The sequence below is a fragment of the Callithrix jacchus genome, chromosome 10 (assembly GCF_049354715.1).
Source record: "Callithrix jacchus isolate 240 chromosome 10, calJac240_pri, whole genome shotgun sequence".
In the NCBI taxonomy this organism is placed as follows: domain Eukaryota; kingdom Metazoa; phylum Chordata; class Mammalia; order Primates; family Cebidae; genus Callithrix; species Callithrix jacchus.
The window spans coordinates 9,988,936-10,015,489 of record NC_133511.1 but is presented as its reverse complement, the minus strand read 5'-3'; the positions used below and the strand labels follow the sequence as shown (position 1 = coordinate 10,015,489).

General features: G+C 39.5%; 1 protein-coding gene and 1 non-coding gene across 3 annotated transcripts in view; one reads left to right on the top strand and one right to left on the bottom strand.

The window, feature by feature from the left end:
• Positions 1-26,554, top strand: part of RDX (radixin) — a 100,983-nt gene that overhangs the window by 9,173 nt on the left and 65,256 nt on the right. For both annotated transcript variants that reach the window (XM_035264475.3, XM_035264473.3), the window contains exons 2-5: positions 6,604-6,678; positions 12,095-12,178; positions 19,629-19,724; positions 20,269-20,543. In XM_035264475.3, the coding sequence (XP_035120366.1) occupies positions 6,667-6,678; positions 12,095-12,178; positions 19,629-19,724; positions 20,269-20,543 (467 nt within the window). In that variant the 5' untranslated portion in view covers positions 6,604-6,666. The remainder of the gene's footprint in view (positions 1-6,603; positions 6,679-12,094; positions 12,179-19,628; positions 19,725-20,268; positions 20,544-26,554) is intronic.
• Positions 18,819-18,958, bottom strand: LOC118145869 (U4 spliceosomal RNA). The gene has a single exon (XR_013523660.1). It is a non-coding gene; the product is annotated as a U4 spliceosomal RNA (small nuclear RNA).

Here is a 26,554-nt window from a genome sequence, read left to right as displayed (position 1 = left end):
TACGGAAGAGGCAGGGCAAGGCCACCTGAAGACATTTAAGAATGGGAGAAAATTTAGAATTTAATTGGTTTAAGTTTAAACCAATAAAGTTGCAGATTAAATTTAATTAAGAGAATTAAGTGGGGAGGAGGGAGTGAATTTTTATTAATTATTATGAGGAAAGATTGGAAATATACAAATATAAATGTATGTCTTTGATGTATAATGCTTTAGGCAGCTTGTTTATTTTTTTATTTTTTAATTTATTTTTATATTTTTGGCTCCCCACCCCTCCCTTTATTATTTTTTTAATGGAGAAAAGGAAAGACCTGAAAGACCAGGTTTTGTTTCAAGTTAGAGATGGAACTCCAGAATATGCATCTAGTTTTCTTTGCTTTCCATGTGACATTTTATGAAATTATCTATTTTACTATGAATAGATGCCAGTTTCAGTTAAAAACGTATTTGTAAACTAGAAATCTCTCTCTCTTTTTTTTCTTTTTTTTTTTTTTTGAGACAAAGTCTCATTCTGTCACCCAGGCTAGAGTGTGGTGGTATGATCTCAGCTCATTGCAATCTCTGCCTCCTAGGTTCAAGCGATTCTCCTGCCTCTGCCTCCTGAGTAGCTGGGACTACAGGCATAAGCCATCATGCTTGGTTAATTTTCGTATTTTTACTAGAGAGATGGTTTCACCATGTTGTCCAGGCTGGCCTCCAACTCCTAACCTCAAGTGATCCTCCTGCCTTGGCCTCCCAAAGTTCTGGGATTACAGGCATGAGCCACCATTCCTGGTCAGAAGTGTCGCATTGAGGTTAAACAATATTCTCTTGATATAAATATTTTCCATTAATCACTAAATTGGTGAAAACATTTAGATTTTAATAGCATTTATACATACCTTTGTCCTAAAAAAAAGTTAAGGTAGATTCTTACATCTGTTGTATTATATAAGCTAATGAAAAAATATATATAAACGATTTCATGAAGTATGTTCTTGAAATTCTTCTGTCTGATTTTTAAAATAGTTAACGAAACTCTGTTCAAAGTACTCAGTTTCTGTGTATCCAGACATTCTTTGTAATAATACCTGTGTTTTTCTGTGTTGATGGATGGGTAGCTACATATTCTGCCTTTCCACTTAACCTTACCTAGATGTTGACACCGTTTGTTTTAAGGATATGGAAAAACAAACCCCCCACAACCCTGGAGTAGTCCATTATAGCACATAGTGTCCACACACACAGTGTCAGCATTACTTTGGTGATTGTCATCATTGGCTACTGTAAAAGATGCTGCTGTGAATATCTTGATACAGATCACAAATTGTTATATTTATTTTGTGGGGAGAAATATCTTCTGGAGGTTTATTACAGAAGCAGGATTTCATATTCAAAAAAGCTCAGTAGCTTTTGTTATGTGGTCTGCTTTCTAGAAATACGGAGCCAGTATGTCGTGCTACCTGCGGTACTTACCTACTTGTTTACCAACATTGTTTATTATCATTGGCACGCATAATTAATATTTATTTTGCTAGTTCAATAAGTATATCATTGGTAAAACATACGTAGTTTTTTTTTTGTGTGTGACGGAGTTTCGCTCTCGTTACCCAGGCTGGAGTGCAATGGCGCGATCTCGGCTCACTGCAACCTCTGCCTCCTGGGTTGAGGCAATTCTCCTGCCTCAGCCTCCCGAGTGGCTGGAATTACAGGCATGTGCCACCATGCCCAGCTAATTTTTTGTATTTTTAGTAGAGACGGGGTTTCACCATGTTGACCAGGACGGTCTCGATCTCTTGACCTCGTGATCCACCTGCCTCGGCCTCCCAAAGTGCTGGGATTACAGGCTTGAGCCACTGCACCCAGCAGACATATGTAGTTTTAATCAGTGGAACATTTGTTTGTGTTTATAACATAAGATTTGTTTGTAATGTTTCTTATTGAACTGTTTACTGAGTGGAATCTGAGCAATATCTTTATATATTTAACCATTTGATTACTTTGCATAACACCTTTGTTATACTGTTGCAAATTTTTCTATTTTTTTTTTATTTGGATATTTCTTTTATTTTACCTGTGTAGAGATTTAAAATATGTTTATCTGTTTTTATTATAACCTATATATTTTTCTTAGTCATATTATGTTATTCTTTCAAAACTAGAATTTTTTCCAAGTTTCTCTTTTTAAAAAATAATTAATTTAATAATTTTAATAATTTAAAGTATTTTTAAAAAGGTAGAGACAGGATCTTGCTATGTTGTCTAGCCTGGTCTTGAACTCCTGGGCTCAAGTAGTCCGCCTATGTCAGTTCCCAAAGTGTGAGATTACAGGCATGAACCACTGCTCCTGCTTTCTTTTTGAAAAAAATATTAACCTACTTTCATTTTATTAAATGGTATTGTGAAGTTATGGGTCCAACTTTAGTTTACTTACTTAGAATAATTCTGCTTTTTCATTGTAAGAAATTAGATTTTTAGGCCGGGAGCTGTGGCTCACACCTGTAATCCCAGCACTTTGGGAGGCTGAGGCAAGCAGAAAACCTGACGTCAGGAGTTTGAGACCAGCCTGGGCAACATGGTGAAACCCATCTCTACTAAAAATACAAAAATTAGCCAGATGTGACGTGAGCCTGTAATCCCAGCTACTTGGGAGGCTGAGGCAGGAAAATTGCTTGAACCTGGGAGGTGGAGTTTGCAGTGAACCTAGATAGTATCAGTACACTCCAGCCTGGATGATAGCGCGAGACTCTGTCCCTCCCCCCGACCCCACAAAAAAAAAGAAGTTAGTTTTTTATTACAAAACCTCTACATTTTCATTTTACAAGTTTACAGAGTTCATTTTAATTCTTAGAGCCTCTTAGTATTTTAGAATATAATTATTCCGGTCTTTTCATTCATTCCTTTTTTTTATATTAAAAATTTTAACAATATTTAACCCTGGTCTCCTGCATGTCATTCCTTAAAAAAAAGAGTGATGATATTCTCTTCTTTTTTTTTTTGGAGACGGAGTTTCGCTCTTGTTACCCAGGCTGGAGTGCAATGGCACGATCTCGGCTCACTGCAACCTCCGCCTCCTGGGTTCAGGCAATTCTCCTGCCTCAGCCCCCCAAGTAGCTGGGGTTACAGGCACACGCCACCATGCCCAGCTAAATTTTGTATTTTTAGTAGAGACGGGGTTTCACCATGTTGACCAGGATGGTCTCGATCTCTTGACCTCGTGATCCATCCGCCTCGGCCTCCCAAAGTGTTGGGATTGATTACAGGCTTGAGCAACCGTGCCTGGCGGGTATTCTATGGATTTTGAAAAATGTTTTGTTTTGTTTTGTTTTTTTCAAGATGGGATTTCACCATGTTGGCCAGGATGGTCTTGATCTCCTGACCTTGTGATCCTCCTGCTTTGGCCTCCCAAAGTGCTGGGATTACAGGCATGGGCCACCACGCCTGGCCTAATGTTTATGTTTTACCTTTTAGACAGAATCTTGCTCTGTTGCCCAGGCTGGATTGTAGTGGTGTGATCATAACTCACTGCAGCCTCAAACTTCTGGGCTCAGGTCATCTTCCTGCCTCAGCCTCTTGAGTAGCTAGTACTACGTGTACACTCTACTATAACTGGTTAATTTTTATTTTTTATTTTTTGTAGAGACGTGGTCTCTTTGTTACCCAGGTGGGTCTTGAACTCTTGCCCTCAAGTGATCCTCCTGCCTTTGTGCTGGATTACAGGTGTGAGCCACCATGCCTGGCTACTATAGATGGTTTTATAACCTGCCTTTTTACTTAGTGGTTTGTGAATCTCTTCCTATGTCATTTAGTGTTTTTCTATAACATTTTGATGGGCTGCATTGTGACAGTGGATCTTGTAGATATACCATAATTGACCTAACTAAACTCCCAGTTTTATATAAACTTATATAAATTGTACTATAATTAGAGTCTTTGTAACGGTACCAGTATACACATTTGTTAATACTTTCTTCAGGTGTATTTTCACAAATGAAGTTAGTTAGCACTCCTTTAATAATCAACAGGGAGGAAGACAGACTGACATGTTGTAGAGCTCTGGATGCTACGTGTTAAAAGACTTGTACTTTGGCCGTTTATTGCCCATGTAACTTAGGACAAGACAGTTTTGCTTGGGATAAAACTTTTAGTGATTGTATCACCGATTCAATAAAATGCTTATGTAATCTAGAAAACTCTTAATATTAAAAAAATGGCCAAAGTTTTGATGGTGACATACATGTCTTATATATATGTGAAGAATATGAATAAAATTGTTCTGCAAAATATGAGATGAAGGAATTTTTCTGAACCAGTAGGTTATAGATCATTTTTTGTTTGTTTTTTGAGGTGGTGTCTTGCTCTGTTGCCCAGGCTGGAGTGCATTGGTGATCTCAGCTCACTTCAACCTGTACTTTTCAGGCTGAAGCAGACTTCCATCACCACGTCTGGCTAGGTTTTATATTTATTTATCTCCTTTTTTTGGTACAGACGGAGTTTTACCATGTTGCCTAGGCTGGTCTCAAACTGGGGGGCTCAAGTGATCCTCCCACTTCTCAAATTGCTGGAATTACAGGTGTGAGCTATCCATGCCTGGCCTGGAGGGTATTTCAATCAAGACCTGAGATGATGAGATCTGAAATAAGGCAGTAATAGTAGTTGGGATGAAAAATGGGCATAGAATTTAAAAATTGGACTGAAATAAATTTAGGTTCATTTAAGTGAGTGTAGATGAGAATAAGCTAGGAAATAAGAATTAAGAAATGAGGGGTTTATACCTCCAACAAAATTTCATTGCCTGTAATCCCAGCACTTTGGGAGACCGAGGCGGGTAAATCACTTGAGGTCAGGAGTTTGAGCCCAGCCTGGCTAACATGATGAAACCCTGTCTCTACTAAAAATACACATGTTAGCTGGGCATGGTGGTGGCTGCCTGTAATACCAGCTATGGCGGCTGAAGGAGGAGAATTGGCTGAACCCAGGAGGCAGAGGTTGCAGTGAGCCGAGATCGCACCACTGCCATCACTGCACTTCAGCCTGAGTGGCAGAGCTAGACTCCATCTAAAAAATAAAAAAATCTCAGGAGGAAATTTTCTCTGGTAAGAGGTTTGTTGGTAGTCTGTTACTTGTGATTAAGTAGAATTTAGGGAAATGGCCTTACCTAAATTTCATTTTTATACAACTTAGAGAATTTTCACTTTTGTTAGTTATAGCATCTGTTTTTGTTTTTGTTTTTTTTTTTTTTGAGACACAGTCTCACTCTGCCACCCGGGTTCTTCAAGTACAGTGGCACAATCTCGGCTCATTGCAATCTCTGTCTCCTGAGTTCACGTGATTCTCCTGCCTCAAGCTTCCCGAGTAGCTGGGAGGATTACAGGCAGCTGCCACCATGCCTGGCTGATTTTTATATTTCTGGTAGAAACAGGGTTTCAGTGTGCTCTTGGACTCCTGACCTCAAATGATCCGCCTGCCTCAGCATCCCAAAGTGCTGGGACTACAGTCGTGAGCCACGGTACCTGGCCTTAGTTATGGCATCTTAAACAGCAGTTGATAACTATTTTTGTTTTTCGCTAATTTGTTTTTGAGACAGGGTCTTGCTCTGTTGTCCAGGTCAGAGTGTGCAGTGGTATGATCACTGCTCACTGCAGCTTCAGCCGCCTGGGCTCAAGCAGTCCTCTCACCTGGACCTCCCAAAGTGCTGGGATTACAGGTCCCAGAGTGTTGGGATTACAGATGTGAGCCACTGTGTCTAGCTGAATGCAGGGTGTTAGTGTGCAGGAGCTTTGCCTGTTTTGCACACATTGGGCGAATAAGCTCTTCATATTTTTCTCTACTTGTATTTTCAAACTTAAAGGAAGGAAAAATAAGCCAGGTGCAGTGGCTTGTGCCTGTAATTGTAGCACTTTGGAAGGCTCAGAGGATTGCCTGAGGCCAGGAGTTTGAGACAGCCTGAGCAGTATAGGGCGACCCTGCCTCTACAAAAAAGTACAATAAAAAAACTAGCTGGGCATGGTGGAACGTGCTCATGATCCTAGCTGCTCGGGAGGCCAAGGCAGGAGGATCACTTGAGCCTGGGACATTTCGGTTGCAGTGAGCTGTGATGTCACCACTCTACTCAAGCTTGGATGTCAGAATGAGACCCTGTCTTTAAAAAAATAAAAAGTAAAAATTAGTTTCTTGTTATTTTTTGTAGCTTACATTAATTAGAATTTCCTTTTGTTTTTGGCAGTACAGAGAAAAACATTGAAAAGTATTCTTAAGCTCTTCTAGAATCTGAATCCGTGTATCCTTACTTTCATTGTTCCTTTCTCTCACATCCTGGGCACAGAGATGAGCCTGACACAGAGAGAGCTTGTGGGCTCTTAATGATGTTTTCTTGCTCTTGTCTGTAATTAAATGAAAACTTCTGGTAGATCAGTGTATTTATATCATGGTATTTGAGATATGTGGTGTTTTTAATTTCAGATTTCAATCTTTTTAGGGAATGTGCAATGCTAGTAGAAGACCTTGAAAATTAGAATGAAATCATTCCTTGTTACTTTTAAATATTTTAATTTATATCTTATACAAATTATAGTTACAATATCTTATTTAAAAAGATAATAGATTTGCCTTTTTTTTTTTAAACAGAAAGTGACAACAGAATTCATAGAAGTGAAGAATCTTTAAGAAGGTAACGAAAAGAGAACGAAAATGCCGAAACCAGTAAGTTATTTTATTACATTTGACACTGTCTACATAGTAATGCTGGGGTTCAGGGGTGCCCTCAGCTACCCTGAGAGGACGTTTCTCCAGGGTTCTTGGTCTCCTGCTCTCAAGAATGAGAGGAGACCAGGTGTGCTTACAGAATAAATACCAGACCCCAAACAGTGTTTTTGCAGAAAGTGAATTTATTTTAGGGGGAGAAAGTGTGTGTGTGTGTGTGTGTGTGTGTGTGTGTGTGTGTGTGAGGGGACTCCAGAGGGAAAATCCAGGAGAGAGAAAGAGCTTCCACGACAGAGTTTGTGGAAGGGGATTCAGACATGGAATCCAATGGGGTGAGGAAGAAGGGGACTTTTAACCTGGGAGGAGCCCCCACCTTCTCCAAGACGTCTGGCCAATGAAAGGAGTTCCTTAGAACTTCCACTGGAGTGATTGACTTTTGACCCTTTCCCACCCCAGTTAATTTTTTTTTATTGCATTTTAGGTTTTGGGGTACATGTGAAGAACATGCAAGATTGTTGCATAGGTACACACATGGCAGCGTGATTTGCTGCCTTCCTCCCCTTCACCTATATCTGGCAGTTCTCCCGATGCTATATCTCCCCAACTCCGCACCCCCTGCTGTCCCTCTCATGTTTCCCCCAAACAGGCCCCAGTGGGTGGTGCTCCCCTCCCTGTGTCCTTGTGTTCTCATTGTTTAACGCCTGCCTATGAGTGAGAACATGCGGTGTTTGATTTTCTGTTTTTGTGTCAGTTTGCTGAGAATGATGGTTTTTAGGTTTGTCCATGTCCCTACAAAGGACATGAACTCATAATTTTTAATGGCTGCCTAATATTTGGTGTATATGTGCCACATTTTCCCTGTCCAGTCTATCATCGATGGGCATTTGGGTTGGTTCCAGGTCTTTGCTATTGTAAACAGTGCTGCAGTGAACATTCGTGTGCATGTGTCCTTATAGTAGAATGATTTATAATCCTTTGGATATGTACCCAGTAATGGGATTGACCAGCAAAAATTTAAAGGCAGTTAAATCTCTTGGATGGAGGGAGATGGGAGCAGGGCATGGGGCTGGGAAGTTCTTGCCCTTAAAACCATGCCCCGTTGTGGACCTGGAAAGACAACACCTTCCCTCAGTAAGATACCATTAGATTCTTTTTGGAACAAGGCATAGAATTTTGGTAGAGTTGTTGGAAGTAAAAGGTACTGATATTACTGTTATTTATTTTTAGATTAATATGGCTAGAGCATAGTATTATGTGGTCATGACTTCTAGGTCAAACTCTTAGTTCTTGCCTTGGTTCTGCCTCTAATCTCTGTGATCTTTGTTAATTTAGCCCAGTCTGTCCAATTGTTCATTTCCTCATGTATAAAATGGGAATATAATTAGTTACCCTAGGAAATATGGTAAAGATTAGTAGAATCTGATATATATATTTAGTGCCTAGTAAATGATAAAAGCAAAGTTTGAAAAATGAAGCAACAGCATTTCTAACAGCATAAAAAACGTGACATCCTTAGGAATAAATGTACAAATGCTGTGTCAGATCTCTGCACTGAAAACTAGCTGTAAGAAATTAAAGATTTAAATATACAGAGAACCATAAAATGTGTATAGATATCTTTATAAACTTGTATTAAGATGTCAGTTCTTCATAAAAGTTTTGTAAATGAAATTCAGTTTCAGTCAGTTGAATCTAGGCAGTCTTCTTTGATTAAAATTGACTAGCTGATTCTAAAATATATTAATATATGGCTATGCCAAACTGTGTACGGAATAGCTAAAGCAATTTCCAAAAATGAAAACTTACACTCCTGGATTTCAGGTTTTATTCTTATGTTGCTGAAGTAAGACATTGAGTTACTGAGGAAAGAATAAATAGACTAATGGTATCAGTGAAACAAAAATATACCAATGCGCATACATACACATATATGTATTCATTAGATTCCTGACAAGGGTGTCACACAATTTAATGGGGAACTACAATTATTTTCAACAAATGATACTGGCACGAAGGGTTATCCATACAGAAAAACGTGAACATTGACTCTTGTCTCACAATTTACACAAACATAAACTTAGTGAAGTATAGACCTACATTCAAAAGCCCAAACTATAAAACATCTAGAAGAAAACATAGGAAAAAATTTGTGACCTTGAAATAGATGAAAATTTTTTATGTAATACACGGAAAATTTGAACCATTAAAGAAAATATTGGAGTTAATCAAAATTAAAAACTTTTTCTTTGTGAAAGATAGAACATGGAAAGGCAAGACAACGGGAGAAAAAAGTTGCCATATAAAGTCCTTCTACAGTTCAATAATAAGACAACTGAGATTTTTTTTTTTTTTTTTTTAGTGAGCAAAATATTTGAGCAGATAATATTCACAAAATAAGCTATATTAAAGACTGGTAGGCTGGGCATGGTGACTCATACCTGTAATCCTAGCACTTTGGGAGGCTGAGGTGGGAGGATCACTTGAAGTCAGGAGTTCAGGACAACCTGGCCAAAATGGTGAAACTCTGTCTCTACTGAAAGTACAAAAATGAGCCAGGCATTGAGATGCATGCCTGTAATTCCAACTACTTGAGAGGCTGAGGCAGGAGAATCTCTTGAATTTAGGAGGTGAAGGTTGCAGTGAGCCAAGATGATATCACTGCACTCCAGCCTGGGTAACAGAGTGAGACTTGTCTCAAAAAACAAACAAAAGACTGGTAATAATCCAGTGTAGATAAGGATGTGGAGCAGCTGTGACTACATTGTATTTCTGGTAGGAATATGAATGTGTACAGCCAATTTAGAAAACTCTTTGCTAGTATAATTGAGTGGAGAGTGTTTATTATTCCTTAAAAAGTTAAAATTGTATATGCAGTTGGATATCAATTGCGTGTTGTTGATTTATTAACAATTCTGGAAGTATAGAACTTGCCCTGTAGAGAAAACAGCTCTTGAAGCTGGATGAGTTTCAGAATGTGGAAGTTTTTGGGTTTTAGAAAGGTGAATTTACAATATATTATGTGCATATGTCATTATATCATGAAACTCCCTTCAAGGTCTATGGCATCATCTCTAAAGTATTAATATTTCTATAGATTCATGTGTGAAGTGGAATGAATTAATTCACTGCAAGTGATAGTCTCGTGTCACTTCATGTCAGATTTTTGCTCAAAATAGATACAGAAACAGCAGGCCGGGCGCGCGGTGGCTCACGCCTGTAATCCTAGCACTTTGGGAGGCCGAGGCGGGTGGATCACGAGGTCGAGAGATCGAGACCATCCTGGTCAACATGGTGAAACCTTGTCTCTACTAAAAATACAAAAAAAATTAGCTGGGCACAGTGGCGCGTGCCTGTAATCCCAGCTACTCAGGAGGCTGAGGCAGGTGAATTGCCTGAACCCAGGAGGTGGAGGTTGCGGTGAGCCGAGATCACGCCATTGCACTCCAGCCTGGGTAACAAGAGCGAAACTCTGTCTCAAAAAAAAAAAAAAAAAAAAAGAAACAGCAAATTAAATAATGGAAAATTCAAGGAGAAGTAAGTTAATATATATACCATGGAACACTATGCAGCCATAAAAAACGATGAGTTCATGTCCTTTGTAGGGACATGGATGAATCTGGAAATCATCATTCTCAGCAAACTGACACAAGAACAGAAATTCAAGCACTGCGTGTTCTCACTCATAAGTGGGTATTGAACAATGAGAACACATGGACATGGGGAGGGGAGCATCGCAGGCTGGGGTCTGTTGGGGGGGGCCGAGGGAGGGACAGCAGGGGGTGGGGAGTTGGGGAGGGATAACATGGGGAGAAATGCCAGATGTAGGTGTTGGGGGGATGGAGTCAGCAAACCACATTGCTACATGTGTACCTGTGCAACAATCCTGCATGATCTGTGCATGTACTGCAGAATCTAAAGTAAAATAAAAAAAAAAAAAGAAAAAATTTATGGATCGTGAGGAATTCTCGGTGAAGATGCTATTCTGTGGTTAAAATTATTTTGGTAAGGCATGTTAGTTTTTGAGATATTAGAAAGGTATTTACACATGAAAATTATTAGTTAGCAGAGTTTGGAGCTGGGCATGGCAGTACATGCCTGTCTCTTAGCTACTTGGTAGATTGAGATGGGAATATAGGCTTGAGTCCAGGAGATCAAGGTTGTAGTGTGCCATGATTGCACCCATGAGTGGCCACTGCACTCCCGCCTGAGCACAACATAGTGAGATCCTGTCTCTAAAAAGAACAACAAAAAATAGAGTTTAGCAAGTAAAGCATTGTAGATAAATGCTTTTCTTGCTTTCATTTTTTTTTTCTTTTTTTTTTTTTGAGATGGAGTTTCGCTGTTGTTACCCAGAATGGAGTGCAATGGCACGATCTCGGCTCGCTGCAATCCCTGCCTTCTGGGTTCAAGCAATTCTCCTGCCTCAGCCTCCCGAGTAGCTGGGACTACAGGCACGTGTCACCATGCCCAACTTATTTTTGTATTTTTAATAGAGACGGGGTTTCACTTTGTTGACCAGGATGGTCTCGATCTCTTGACCTCGTGATCCACCCACCTCGGCCTCCCAAAGTGCTGGGATTTTAGGCATGAGCCACCGCACCTGGCCAATAAATGCTTTTCTAAAGTGAAGAATGTGTTTATAGTATGAATAAAATGAAGTCTGATTTTTAGGATTTTTATGTGGAAATAAATATGGGATAGTGAATCAGATTCAAAGCATGTAGAGTTAGACCTCAGTTTAAATGCCTACTTTGCCTTTTTTGTTTTGTTTTGTTTTTGGAGGCAGGGTCTTGCTGTGTTGCGCAGGCCGAAGTGCAGCGGTATAATCATAGATACATACATTATAGCTCTCTGCGGTCCTCAAAGTCGTAGGCTCAAGTAATCCTCCCAACTCAGCCTCTTGGAGATAATAGGCACATACCTCCACACCCAACTAATTTTTAACTTTTTCATAGAGACAAAGTCTTACTGTGTTGCCCAGGCTGGTCTCAAACTCCTGGCCTCAAGATATCCTCCCACCTTGGCTTTCCAAAGTGCTGGGACTAAAGGTGTGAGCTACCACTTCTAGCTCTTGCTCTGCCTTTTAATATCCATGTGTCCTTAGCTAAATAATGGAAATTCTTTGTGTTTCTTTAGAAATAAAGGGAGTATCTCCTACTATTATAGCAGGAGCTAAATGAGAGTATTGAAAGCCTGCAGCTTAGTGCCCAGTGTATGTTAGGTATTCAATAGATGTTTCTAAATGAGAACTTTATATACTCTTCAAATACAAGCTTTTCAAACAGATTTAAGATTTCTTGTGATGAAAATAAAATTTTATCACTTTAATAAAGAATATCATGAAAGTATTTTCTCATGCCTGATAACTTAGTGTACTTTCTCTTTTGTACTACTATTCTTTTTATTTTTATTACAGATCAACGTAAGAGTAACTACAATGGATGCTGAGCTGGAATTTGCCATTCAGCCCAATACAACTGGCAAACAACTTTTTGACCAGGTATCATCTAACTGCATGAAATATGCAACTTTTGTAGTGTGAATGTTGTTGCATACCTCTTTCTCTATTTTTCTGTACTTTTGCTGATAATCCAACAATGTAGCACTGGGAATTTTTCATGGTAGCTATTCAGATACCCCTACTACAGCAGTGGGGATATTCTTTATTCTTTTACATTCCTACATTTGTGGGAGAGGACTTCTCAAAAATAATTTTCAGCAGGCATTTATTTAACATCTGTGAGAATCATTGTGTTGGGGACTAAACAGGTTTCAAGAATAATCTACAGAGTTGAGTGAAATGAGTAGGAATCATGGGCAGAAGAGACAGCGGGAGCGAAAGAAGAGGGAATTACAGGTAGAGAGCATCCCTTACCCAAAATGCTTGGGACTAGAAGTGTTTAAGATTTTGGATTTTTTTTTAGATTTTGGAATATTTGCATATGTATCATGAGGTATCTTGGGGATGGGACCCAAGTCTAAACACAAAATTCATTTATGTTTCATGTACAACTTAGACACATAGACTGAAAGTAATTTTGTTTTTTTGAGACGGCGTTTCGCTTTTGTTACCCAGGCTGGAGTGCAATGGTGCGATCTTGGCTCACCGCAACCTCTGCCTCCTGGGTCAGGCAATTCTCCTGCCTCAGCCTCCTGGGTAGCTGGGATTACAGGCACGCATCACCATGCCCAGCTAATTTTTTTGTATTTTTAGTAGAGACGGGGTTTCACCCTGTTGACCAGGATGGTCTCGATCTCTCGACCTCGTGATCCACCCGCTTCGGCCTCCCAAAGTTCTGGGATTACAGGCATGAGCCACCACACCCAGCCGACTGAAAGTAATTTTATAAAATGCTTTAAATAATTTTATGCATGTGCTGGGCATGGTGGCTCACACCTGTAATATTAGCACTTTGGGAGGCTAAGACGGGCAGATTACCTGAGGTCAGGAGTTCGAGACCAGCCTGACCAACATGGAGAAAACCCATTTCTACTAAAAATACAAAACTAGCGGGAGTGTTGGTGCATGACTGTAATCCCAGCTACTCAGGAGGCTGAAGCAGGAGAATTGCTCGAACCCGGGAGGCAGAGATTGTGGTAAACCGAGGTGCCGTTGCTCACCAGCCTGAGCACCAAGAGTGAAACTCTGTCTCAAAATAGTAATAATAATACTTTTATGTATGAAATAAAATGTATACTGAGTTTTTACTGGGACCCATCACATTAGGTTAGGTGTGGAGCTTTCCACTCACAGAGTCATGTTGGTATTGAAGAGATTTCAGATTTTGCAACATTTTGGATTTTGGATTTTTGCATTAGGGATGCTCAACCTGTATAGGCTATAAGGAGATCACTAACAATTTGGTGTCATAGGTTCATAATGTATGAGGCGAACAAAGGTTGGGATATAGAGGTCAGGTATCTGGTATGTTAAGGAGCTGGGACTACTGATCTTATCTTTCTTCTCAGTCTTGGGTATGCATTAGAGTCAGTTGTGGAGCTTAAAAAAAAGGGGGAGGAGACAGTGCCTTCATAACCCCTTCCAGAGATGCTGATTTAATTGTCTGGGCCTACTCTAAATCTTCAATATTTTAAAATTTAAGCTTGCCAGGTAATGTTGCAGTGCAGTGTGAGAAAGTTTTACTGAGAAAATAAGGTAAGAGATTGTGTCCAGTGGTCAAGGAAGGTGGTATATCATGCATGGCATGAAACTTAGAGGAGGCTTTGCGTACGTAATAAATTTAAAAAAAAAAAAAAAAGGATAACCTTTACATATACTTTTTCTTAGGAGCAGGAGAGTAATAGCTTGTACTCAGAATAACTTGATCTTAAAGAATGAAAGTTTCTAGCATTTTAGCAATAAGTAACATGAGATACCTTGGGTTTATTAGTTGTCATTCTGTCAAATGCAGATTCAAATCTGATGAAATAAAAATTTTAAATTCTGAAAAGTTGCTGCTTCTCCTAACAAATAATATACTTAATCCCCTAATTAGGTAATTCCTAAAATGAAAAGTCCTGCTAAGGTCTTTTTGGATGATGAAAGGCTTTGTGTGGATGAGCGAAGTTGTAAAGCAAAATCAGAGAGCTGAGTTCACCATACCTTGTGAAATGATATCCACTACTTTCTGTTTTTTTTCCAAATCACATTTGTTTTGGTATAATATCCACTTCTGTTGAGTCTTCTAGGACTCCTGTTTGTGAATATAAAGTCTATCTTGAATAAAAATATGAATAGAGTTTGCATTTATTGTACTTCATAGCAAATTGAAATGTTATTTATAGTAAGTGAAATGTTTGTGGCAGCCAAAAACTAATCGGAAAGTTATTCTTTTTAGTATTGGATACTAAGAAATAAAACTTACTCTTTATTAGGTAGAGTTACTTTAACTTGGATCAGAAAATGAAACCTCAATTGTTATAGGGCAGTAATGTGTAGTAGTTTAATAGTATGGGCCCTGGAGCCACACTGCCTGCAGTAGTTCCAGTTGTACCTGTTTGACTTTGGACAAATTAATCTCTTTGCCTTATTTTCCTTGCTCTAATTAGGATGAGGTAACATTACTTCTTTAGAGGTATATTATTGTGAGAATTAAGTGAAAATCTATATAAAGTGCGTAGAACAGTATTCGATGGCTTTATGTATCTCTTTCTATTTATATAGATAAATACAGTGTCAATGCTGCATAAGGATGTTTCTGTCAACGACAGGCCGCATATACTGTAGTAGTCCCATAAGATTGTAATACCATATTTTTACTGTACCTTTTCTGTGTTTAGATATATTTAAATACGCAAATACTTACAGTTGTGTTAGAGTTGCCTACAGTATTCGATATAGTAACATGCTGTGCAGGTTTGTAGGCTAGGAGCAATAGGCTATACTGTATAGCCTAGGTGTGTAGTAGGCTGTGGCAGCTAGGTTTGTTCAAGTATACTCTATGATGTTCATACGATGATGAAATTGTCTAACGATGCCTTTCTCAGCATGTATTTCCATCACTAAGCAACACTGACCACACACACTCGCACACATACACACACACAATTCATATTGTAAATGGTCTAGATTATTATTTATTTAAAATAATTTTTTTTGAGATAGAATCTCACTCCTGTTGCCCAGGCTGGAATGCAGTGGTGCAGTCTCGGCTCACTGTAACCTCTACCTCCTAGGCTCAAGCAATCCTTCCACCTTAGCCCCTGGCTAATTTTTTTTGTATTTTTGGTAGAGATGGGGTTTTGCTATGTTGCCCAAGTTGATCTTGAACTCCTGAGCTGAAGTTATCCGCTTGCCTTGGCCTCCCAAAGTGCTGGGATTATAGGCGTGAGACACTGTCCAGCCTGGTCTAGATTATTGAGTATTGTTATCTGTTATGGACTGTTCTCAGCAGTTCTTTAGTCCTTGTTCTATTTCCTGACTGCTTTTCTTGAACTCAAATGCAAGGATCTAAATACAGGCTTTACTTTTGTATATAGTGTGTATGGAATGAGCTGGCAGCTTTATGTCAAGCCAGGAGTAAACTGGGTCCTCTGAAATGAGAGCACATAGCTTCATGAGTCCATGTGTAGCAAAGCCCCATGTCTGATTATGATGTTAGATCGAGGGCAGCTGCTCTGTTTTGGGGACTCTGAGTGCTTGAAGTCCTTTGGTTTGCTTCTTGCTGACTCTTCTTGACTAGCCTTCTCCTCTAGCTGCTTCTTGTGGGATTAAAGTACGGTGTGAGTGTTCACACCCCCAAAGAGTGTGTAAGAACATCTGTTAGGGTGAAAGAAGTATTAAAATATATTTTTAGGCTGGATGCAGTAGCTCACGCCTGTAATCCATCCCAGCACTTTGGGAGGCCAAGGCAGGTGAATTATTTGAGGTCACGAGTTTGAGACCAGCCTGTCCAACATTGCAAAACTCTGCTTCTACTAAAAATACAAACAGGTTGTGGTGGCATGCACCTGTAATTCCAGCCACTCAGGAGGCTGAGGTGGGAGAATTGCTGAAATCTGGGAGGCAGAAGTACTCCAGCTTGGGCAACAGAACAAAACTCCATCTAAAAAAATATATATGTATATAAAATCTTTTATATAAAATCATTTCCAAAATGTTTACAAATAGATATGCGTTATAGTGTATTAGCATGACAGTGTGTAATTTGTAAATAAATATACATATATTATAGTTATGTGCCCAAGGAGTTTCACTTATAAAAGTATGTGATCAAAAGTTTATGGGCGCTTAAAGACAGCCTCACAAAGATGTATTAATTAAAAAAAAAATTCTAGGAGCACCTAAACCGCTGGGGAGATAGGGCCAATTAGGGCATTTCACAGCTGAGCTCTCTTGTTCCTGTATCTGTGTAAGAAAGTTAGTTTAGCTATTATCCCTTGTGCCCACTGTGGTACATCTCCCTTTTACGTACCCGGCATTGTGAATCTCTCAGAGTATGGGGGCAGAAGCTGAGGCCAGCTGCTTTGTTATACTTCTCTCTGCTGCTTTTGACCTGTACATTCCTACTCCTGTACTCTGAGCTTGAATGTTTTCTATGGCACTGCTGGGGCAACCTATCTTTTACCAAAGTTAGATTATTTGGGATCTCCTTTTGTCCACATTGAATTTTTCATTGTTTGGCATTGATCAGCTTTTGCGTTATCAATATGAGATTTTATATTTCACATCTTCCAGAAGTTTATTTTTTACTTTTATTTTTTGAGACAGGGTCTTGCTCTATCACTCAGGCTGGAGTGCAGTGGCATGATCACAGCTCACTGTAGCCTTGACTCCTGGACTCAAGCAATCCTCCCACCTCAGCCTCCTGAGTAGCTAGAAATGCAGATATACGTGACCACACTCAGCTAATTTTTTTTTTTTTTTTAAGGAGACAGGGTCTCCCTACGTTGCCCAGGCTGTTCTGAAACTCCTGGGCTCCTCCTGCCTTGGCCTTCTAAAGTGTTGGGATCACAGGCATGAGCCACTGTGCCCAACCAGTGTTTTTTAACTGTGTCATTTCAGTGAAAATTTTCAAGAATGGGAAAGTAAACAGAAGGGTTCAGTTTTCTGTCTTGAAACCAAAAGCCTGGAATGGTTTAAGAGGGAGGCGTGTGTGTGTGTGTGTGTGTGTCTGTCTGTCTATCTTATAACTGGGATTATGGGTGGTGTGCACCATCAGGACTGTCTAATTTTTGTATTTTTGGTAGAGATGGGGTTTCACCATGTAGGCCAAGCTGATCTTGAACTCCTGGCCTCTAGTGGTCCAGCCACCTTGGCCTCCCAAAGTGCTGGCATTACAGGCATGAGCCACTGTGCCCTGCCAAATGTTTTAAGAATATTTTTTAAAAAACAGGTTGGGCGCAAAGGTTCACGCCTATAATCCCAACACTTTGGGAGGCTGAGGCAGGCAGATTGTCTGAACTCAGGAGATCAAGACCAGCTTGGGCAACATGAGACCCTGTCTCTACTAAAAATAGAAAAACATTGCTGTGTTTGGTGGTGCACACTTGTGGTCCCAGCTACTCAGGAGGCTGAGGTGGGAAGATTGCTTGAGCCCTGGGTGGGGGGTGTGGAGATTGCAGTGAACTGATACTGCACCGCACCACTTCCAGCCTGAGTGATGGAGCAAGACCCTATCTCAAAAAACAAATAACAACAAAAAAGAACATTAAAGGCTGAGCACACAGTGGCTTACATCTATAATCCCAGCATTTTGAGAGGCTGAAGGAGGAGGATCACTTGAGGCCAGGAGTTTATGACCAACCTTGGCAACATAGCAAGTACCCTGACTCTACAGAAAAAAAAAAGCAAAAAAAAAAAAAAACCAAAAACAACAAACAACATTAACTGGATACAGTGGCATGTGCCTGTATTCCCCGCTATTCAGGAGGCTGAGGCAGGAGGATTGCTTCAGCCCAGGAGGTTAAGGCTCCAGTGAGCCATGAATTGTACCACTGTACTCCAGGGTGAGTAGAGTGAGACCCTGCTTAAAAAAAAAAAAAAAAAAAAAGCAAAAAAGTCCCAGAAAACCAAGAATGTTTTTTTTTAAAGAACTGATATTGAATATTATTTAAAAACTGATAATGAATCTTTCTATAAAGCTTTTAAAATGTTAATGAACTTTTACCTCCCCTGGCTCATTTTCCTCATTTTAAATATAGATTTCTAAAAAATCACATGCTTTTGTTAAGTGTGGGCAAGTCCTAGATGTGTGTGCTAACTCCACCACTTTATTTACTGTAATACTTTTGAGTGCCTACTACAGGCTAATCATTCTGTGAGATACCATGGATTTTAAGACAAATAAATCAATAATCTCTGTCCATAAGTATTATGCAGTCAAGGAGGGTAAAAGACACACTGCTAATAACACAATTGTAATAGAGTAACTGTTCTAATAGCAGGAGAGATAAAGTCCTATGGGAATATCGGGGAAACAAGTGATTAATTTTATCTAGATGATAGGAGAGCTTTATTCACAGAAGGCATGTTAGTTGACTGGTCCTTACAGAATAAATTATTTTAACAGGTCATAAAAGTACGGAAGACCCATTCTAGGCAGAAGAAAAAACATGAGCAAAATAGTAGAAAGGTGGAATTTATGGTATGTTCCAATAATGGTTTCTTGCTCAGTGAAGATAGAATACAGAATATATCAGACACTTTTCTTTTGTCAAAAATTGCCAATGTCGACTATATTGCAAGTTGTCACCGCGGGGTATTGGGAAAAGTTTTCAATTAGCAATAATCGTGTTTGGATAAACCTCACTGTCTATGATACTGCTACTGCGCAAAGCTTTATCAGACACTTTTCTAATCACCAGAATGATACCATTTGTCCTAAATATACCAATAGGGTACTTGTGGGGGTAAATGGAAATAGAAATATAGGATTATGAAAACTATATGTGTATTTTTAAGACTCTTGTTATTTGTTGAGGTCATGATAGATAAGAAAAAAGGAGGTATGAAAAAGTGGATCAAGTAAGAGGATTGAAGTGACACTGAAAAATGGAGTGTAGAGGCCGGGTGCAGTGGCTCATCCCAGCACTTTGGGAGGCCGAGGTGGACAGATCACCTGTGGTCAGGAGTTCGAGATCAGCCTGGCCAACATGATGAAACCCCATCTCTACTAAAAATACAAAAAATTAGCTGGGTGTGGTGGTGCATGCTGGTAATCACAGCTTCTTGGGAGGTGGAGGCAGGAGACAGAAGTTCCAGTGATTGTGCCATTGCACTCCAGCTTGGGCAACAAGAGCAGTAAAAACTCCTTCTCAAAAAAAAAAAACATTGGGCATAGAAAACTTGAATTTGAGTTTTTAAAAATGTTCCTTTAATATGTTAAATCTAACCTTTACAGCAAAGAAATATGTGTATACTTATATAGTTTTGTTCTTCTTTTGAAGTGTAATATCATCTAGACTCAATGTATATGTTGAACTGAAATTGTTTTTTTCTTGTGTTTTAGGTGGTGAAAACCGTTGGTTTGCGTGAGGTCTGGTTTTTTGGGCTGCAGTATGTAGACAGCAAAGGTTATTCTACATGGCTTAAACTAAATAAAAAGGTAAAATATGTACAATAACATTAACAATTATGTTAAGTTGAAATTTTCATGAATTTGTGCTGGAAAAGCTAACAGTCTGATTGATTCCAAGCTTCCTTTTGTAGTTAATGTTAATCATTAAGAGGTATCGTGTGTTTTTAATTCAGTCAGGCACCATCAGCTTACCATCTCAAAAAAAAAATGCTTACTTTTCCTATTTGAAAACTTAGCCTATAACAAATATTAAAGCAAGTATTACAGATGGCATACTAAATGCTTCAATTTCGACGTAAACATCTGTAGGATAAGCTTCTCAAGAATATGTAGAAACGTTTTCAATTTGGTTATTAGAATCTGAGCTTACAGGTCACATTCAAGAGCGTGGAATCTTTTATCACATATATTTGTTTACTGATTTAGAGTATTACACACTAAAATCGGACTTCATAGATTTAGAATCTTCTATTTCACTTCTCACTTTCTTCCAAAAAGAATTTGACGTGACTAGGTTCAATTATTGTAAACTTAAGATTTTTGTTGATTACACTTGAAATTATTTTTCCAGGTGACACAGCAAGATGTTAAAAAAGAGAATCCTTTACAGTTCAAGTTTAGAGCTAAATTTTTTCCTGAAGATGTTTCTGAGGAATTAATTCAAGAAATAACCCAGAGACTCTTCTTCTTGCAAGTTAAGGAAGCCATCTTAAACGATGAGATATATTGCCCACCAGAAACTGCAGTTCTTTTGGCCTCCTATGCTGTCCAAGCCAAGTATGCAGATTATAATAAAGAGATTCATAAGCCAGGATACCTGGCTAATGATAGACTCCTACCCCAGCGGTAAGTGAAACATGCCTTTACATTATGTTGTTTGAAAATTACAGTCCGGAAGTTTGTAAATAAATTTTTTTTCAGGGTTTTTTTGTTTTTTTTTTTTGAGACAGGGTCTGGTCCTGCCACCTGCGCTAGAGAGCAATGATGTGATCTTAGCTCACTGCAACCTCCGCCTCCCAGGCTCACGCCATCCTCCCACCTCAGCCTCCCCAGTAGCTGGGACTATAGGCACATGCCACTTTTTTTAAATGTATTTTTTGTAGAGATGGGGTTTCATGACACTGCCCAGGCTGGTCTCAAACTCCTGAACTCAAGTGATCTGCCTGCCTTGGCCTCCCAAAGTGCTGGGATTACAGGCGTGAGTCGCTGTACTTGGCCTTTTTTTTTTTTTTAAATCAGATTTTAAGTTGCCAGCTGGATTACAGGGTGTACTTCTGAAAATCATGACCTAGCACCTCCATAGATTTATTTGCTCTATAATTACCTACGGTTGATCTGCTTCTTTCTTCATTCCCATAGGGTAAGCAATAGATGGAGGCAGTGATAATTCGGACTTGAGGAAAGGATATTGCTGCTTCTTGGTACAAATTCTAATGCAGAAAGGTGCTTAATAAGTGAGAATAAGTGACAGGCTGTGTTTTCTTCATAGAATTCCCTGACTATTTTTTTTCCCCTGAGATAGACCCTCACTGTCACCCAGGCTGGAGTGCAGTGGTACAATCTCACTCATTGAGTTTGGAGTCCCCCTCTCAGGTTCACGTGATCTCTTTTCCTCAGCCTCCCAAGTAGCTGGGATTACAGGCATCTACCGCCATGCCCAGCTAATTTTTATATTTTTAGTAGAGACAGGTTTTCACCATGTTGGCCATACTGGTCTTGAACTCCTAATGTCAAGTGATCCTCCCCACTTTGGCCTCCCAAAGTACTGGGATTATAGGCGTGAGCCACCACTTCTGGCTAAATTTTCTGACGTTTAAAAAAGGCTTTTAAACTAGGTTTTTATACTCCTAGGCTAGTGCATTGTTCTTTGCTTTGGTTTTTTCTTTTTTGAGATGGTGTTTTCCTCTTGTCACCCAGTGGAGTGCAATGGCACCATCTCAGCTCACTGCAACCTCCGCCTCCCAGGTTCAAGCGATTCTCCTGCCTCAGCCTCCTGAGTAGCTGGGATTACAGGTGCCTGCCACCATGCCCAGCTAATTTTTCTATTTTTAGTAGAGACAGAGTTTCACCATGTTGGTCAGGCTGGTCTCAAACTCCTGACCTCGTGATCTACCCACTCGGCTTCCTGAAGTGCTGGGATTACAGGCATGAGCCACCTTGCCCGGCCACGTTGTTTTTATCTACAGCCTACTGCTGCCTCTATAATGGCTACTTGAAAATAACATGGCATAGGAAAAAATTATTAGAAGACCTAAATTTTGAGTACTGATTCAGCACTTTGCTGTATTTGTGACCTTAGGTATATAACCTAAAACCTCTGAACCTCAATATCTAAATCTGCAAAGTGAGGATAATAATTCTGCTCTGACTACCTTCCAGTTTATGATTATAATTAATGAACTATTTGGTTTACAGTTTCAATTGTCAAGTGTGATATAAGTGTTACTTGGTAATATTGAAATCTAGAAAATCAAACATCAAATATTAATTTTTGATTTTTTTTAGAGACAGGGTCTGACCCTCCCACCTAGGCTGAAGTGTGGTGGTGTCATCATAGCTCCTGTAGCCTCAAACTTCTGTGCTCCAGTGATCCTTCTGCCCCATCCTGCAAAGTAGCTGGGACTACAGGCATGTGCCACTGTGTCCAGCTTATTTTTGTATTTGTTGTAAGAGATGGGTCTCATTATGTTGCCTAGGCTGCTCTCAAATTCCTGACCTCAAGCAGTCATCCTGCTCCAGCCTCCCAAAGTGCTGGGATTACAGGCATGAGCCACTGAGCCCAGCCTAAATACAACTTTAAGTATCTTGATTCTTAATTTTGGTAGCACACATATCCTTGATAACAGACAACATTGAGATCTTTTTAGAACCTGGAAAGAGGTTTTTACTATTCTCTATTTTTAGTCCACATTCCTGAATTTAAAAATTTCTTTCTTTTTTTTTTTTTTTGAGACAGGGCCTGGTTCTGTCACCCAGGCTCAAGTCCAGTGGTGTGATCTCGGCTTACTACGACTTCCACCTCCTGGACTCAAGCCATCGTCCCACCGCAGCCTCCTAAGTAGCTGGGACTACAGTGTGTGCCACCGCACCCAGCCAATTTTTGTATTTTTTGTAAGGATGATGTTTTGTTATGTGGCCCAGGCTGGTCTCGACTCCTGGATACAAACAATATGCTTTCCTCAGCCTCTCAAATTGCTAGGATTACAGGCATGGGCCATTGTGCCCAGCCCTAAAAATGTCTATTTAAATGTAAAAATGTGCATTACTATTAACTTCAAATTTCAGTTTTGCACCATTTCCTTATAATAGTATTACAGCTTTTAGGTGTAGTTTCTTTTTCATAGTTACTAAATAGGAAGGAAGACAACTACTTCATGTTCACTTTTATTTTCTTTGTAGGCATTAAGGTTTATTTTAGTTAATAGATATATTATCTTTTAATATGTGCTTTATAGGGTGTCACAAGTATAGTAACTTTAAAATTTGATTTTTGTTTTGAGACGGAGCCTTGCTCTGTTGCCCGGGCTGGAGTGTAGTGTTGCGATCTTGGCTTACTGCACCCTCCACCTCCCGGGTTCAAGCAGCTCTCCTGCCTCAGCTTCTCGAGTAGCTGGGATTACAGGTGCCTGCCACCAGGCCTGCCTAGTTTTTGTATTTTTAGTAGAGATGGGGTTTCCTCATGTTGGGCAGGCTCATCTCAAACTTCTGATCTCAAATGATCCACCTGCCTCGGCATCCCAAAGTGCTGGGATTACAGGCGTGAGTCACCATGCCTAGCCAAAATTTAATTACTATCATTATCATTATTATTTTATTTTATTTTTTTTTGAGGTGGAGTTTTGCTTTTGTTACCCAGGCTGGAGTGCAATGGCACGATCTTGGCTCACCGCAACCTCTGCCTCCTGGGTTCAGGCAATTCTCCTGCCTCAGCCTCCTGAGTAGCTGGGATTATAGGCACGCGCCACCATGCCCAGCTAATTTTTTTGTATTTTTAGTAGAGACAGGGTTTCACCATGTTGACCAGGATGGTCTCGATCTCTTGACCTTGTGATCCACCCACCTCCGCCTCCCAAAGTGCTGGGATTACAGGCGTGAGCCACTGCGCCCGGCCTCAAAATTTAATTATTAAATATTATAGTGTTCTACTGTGTAATTTTGTAGCAACAGTAGTCATCTTGGAAGAGGATAGAATCATCTAAGTTGTTCACCAAGAGAATCAGGAATATGAGATATTTGATAGTCTGTTTATATTCTTCTGGTTTTGAATGTTACTCTAACCTAACATCCTTCGTCTTAGATTTAAAGCACGTAATTCAGTAATCAGACTATTATGATGGAATTTCATTTCATATAAGGATTACCTTTTGCTTTATAATCAGAATTACTTTAAATTCTTTTTTTAATGTTAAAGAATAAGAATGGTTTATCTAAACAAGTACAGTATCGATCTTTCACTGTCAAACCGGATGGTTGGTTGGTTGAGCAGCAGATGAAGTAATTGGCATGTGATGAAAAAATCCTTTAAACACTAGAATCACACTCAAGCACAATTTTTTAAGTACATGTGTGCTCTAACTCTGTTTAAAAACAAGGAAGGTGGCTAAATGCTTTAGATACGGTTGCTTGTGGTTGCTAGTGCAAATGCCCATTTCAAGATTTCTTCCTTAATTTTGTGTCAGTTGTTCTTTCAGAGTTGATATTCCGTGAAGGACTGATTCAAGCTATTTTAATCTTAAATGAGACTTAGTCATAAAATCAAATACCTGTTTTTTTTTTCTGTTTAGAACAGAGAGGATATTTTTGCAGTGATTGTCTTACTCCAGTATGGTATATAGAATACTTTTTCTCAGTATCTAAGTACAGCCTGGGGAGTAAATGGGTAATTAGGTTATTGGGTAATGACAAATTAAATAAAAGAATTCCGTGATTCTGATTTCTTGTATTGAAAAACCCAAATTAGTAATCTGTTCTTATTGTAGAAAAGTTTAGCTCTCGTGGTATAGATAATTAGCTCCACCAGATAGTATTGCTTCTCTTGGAAAAGAGCTAGATACACATAAATTTTTGCTTACCAGGTTTCTGATTTGGGCAGCTGGGTGTTTGGTAATAACTTTTATCAAAATGAGAGGAAGAAAAAATATATTTGAGGGGGAAGATGAATTCAGTTTTGAACCTATTGAGTTTGAAATATGTATAGTATAACCAAGAGAGATATCTATTGTTTATATGCATGTGTGGGTCCAGACCTTTTAGAACAGTCTTGGACTACAGATACAGTTTTGGGACTAATCAGTGAACAGATGATGATTAACCCATGAGAATGAAAGAGATCAACCTGCAAGTACTATAAAATGAGAAAAAGACGTAGGGTAGACATTGTTGGGCCTCAGCTTTTGTCTGTGAGTTCTGCATTCACAGAGTCAACCAACCACAAATTGAAAATATTTGAAAAAATAAAATAGCACAGCAATAAAAAAAATACAAACATTTCAAAATACAGGATAACAATACAAAACATTTGTAGTGTATTAGGTATTATTAACCTAGAGATGACTGAAAAATATACAAGAGGATGTGCATAGGTTATATGTGGCTCTTACACCATTTTATATCAGGGAAGTGAGCATCCACAGTTTTTGGTATCCATAGGGAGTCCTGGAACCTTTATCGATGTGGAGGGACAACTGTACTGAGACGAAATGGTCAGAGATTCAATAATAATACCAGAAGATGGCTGGGCGTGGTGGCGCATGCTTGTAATGCCAGCTACTTGGGAAGCTGAGACAGGAGAACCACTAGAAAGAACCCTGGAGGTGGAGGTTGCATTGAGCCAACATGGCACCACTGCACTCCAGCTTGGGTGACGGAGCAAGACTCTGTCTCAAAAAACAAGAATACTACCAGAAGAGTATTATGTCATAGAAACCAAGTTAAAAGAATAATTTATGGAGAGAATGATCAGCATTGCCAAATAGTTCCAAGAGGTCAAGTATGAGGAGAACTAAACTGTTGGAATAAGGAAATTGGGGCCGGGCGTGGTGGCTCACGTCTGTAATCTCAGCACTTTGGGAGGCCGAGGCGGGTAGATCACATGAGGTCAGGAGTTCTGAGACCAGCCTGGCCAACATGATGAAGCCCCCTCTCTACTAAAAATACAAAAATTAGTCGGGTGTGGTGGCAGGTGCCTGTAATCTCAGCTACTGGAGAGGCTGAGGCAGGAGAATTGCTGGAACCTGAGGCGGAGGTTGCAGTGAGCCGAGATCACTCCATTGCACTCCAGCCCAGGCGACAAAAGTAAGACTCCATCTCAAAAAAAACAAAACAACAAAAAAGGAGATAGATAGTGCCTTAGAAGAGCAGTCTTTGTAAGAGTATTGGGTGTTTGAGCCAGATTGGGTAGATTGGGGGCAGTGGATGTCAGTTACGAAAATTGAGGTTAGTGTATAATGGACAGCCCATAAAAGAAAGTAGCTCTGAAAAAGAAAAAAAAAATGATTGGGAAAAATTGACTCTTTTAATTCTTTTATTCATTCTGTAAATTTTTGAGGCCCTCTTTAGTACTGGCATTGGGCATATAATTATGGCAGTCAGCCGCACTGGGTTATGTCACCAAGGCTGATTGCATGCCTTTCTGTGAGCCCAGAGGCCAGACAGCAAGAAAGACAAGAAACTGAAAACTTAAGCTCTCTAAGAAGGAAGATAAAACTCTTCTCCCCAAAAGCAGGAGCTTGGAAAAGATGCCTAGAGAAAGGAGCAGAGTATAAGAACATAACGGTCTGTCTCAGACCTCATTAAGAAATCTGTTCTAAGTGGTATGTCATGTGTAGATTTTATGATTTCTTTATATTGCCAAGAAA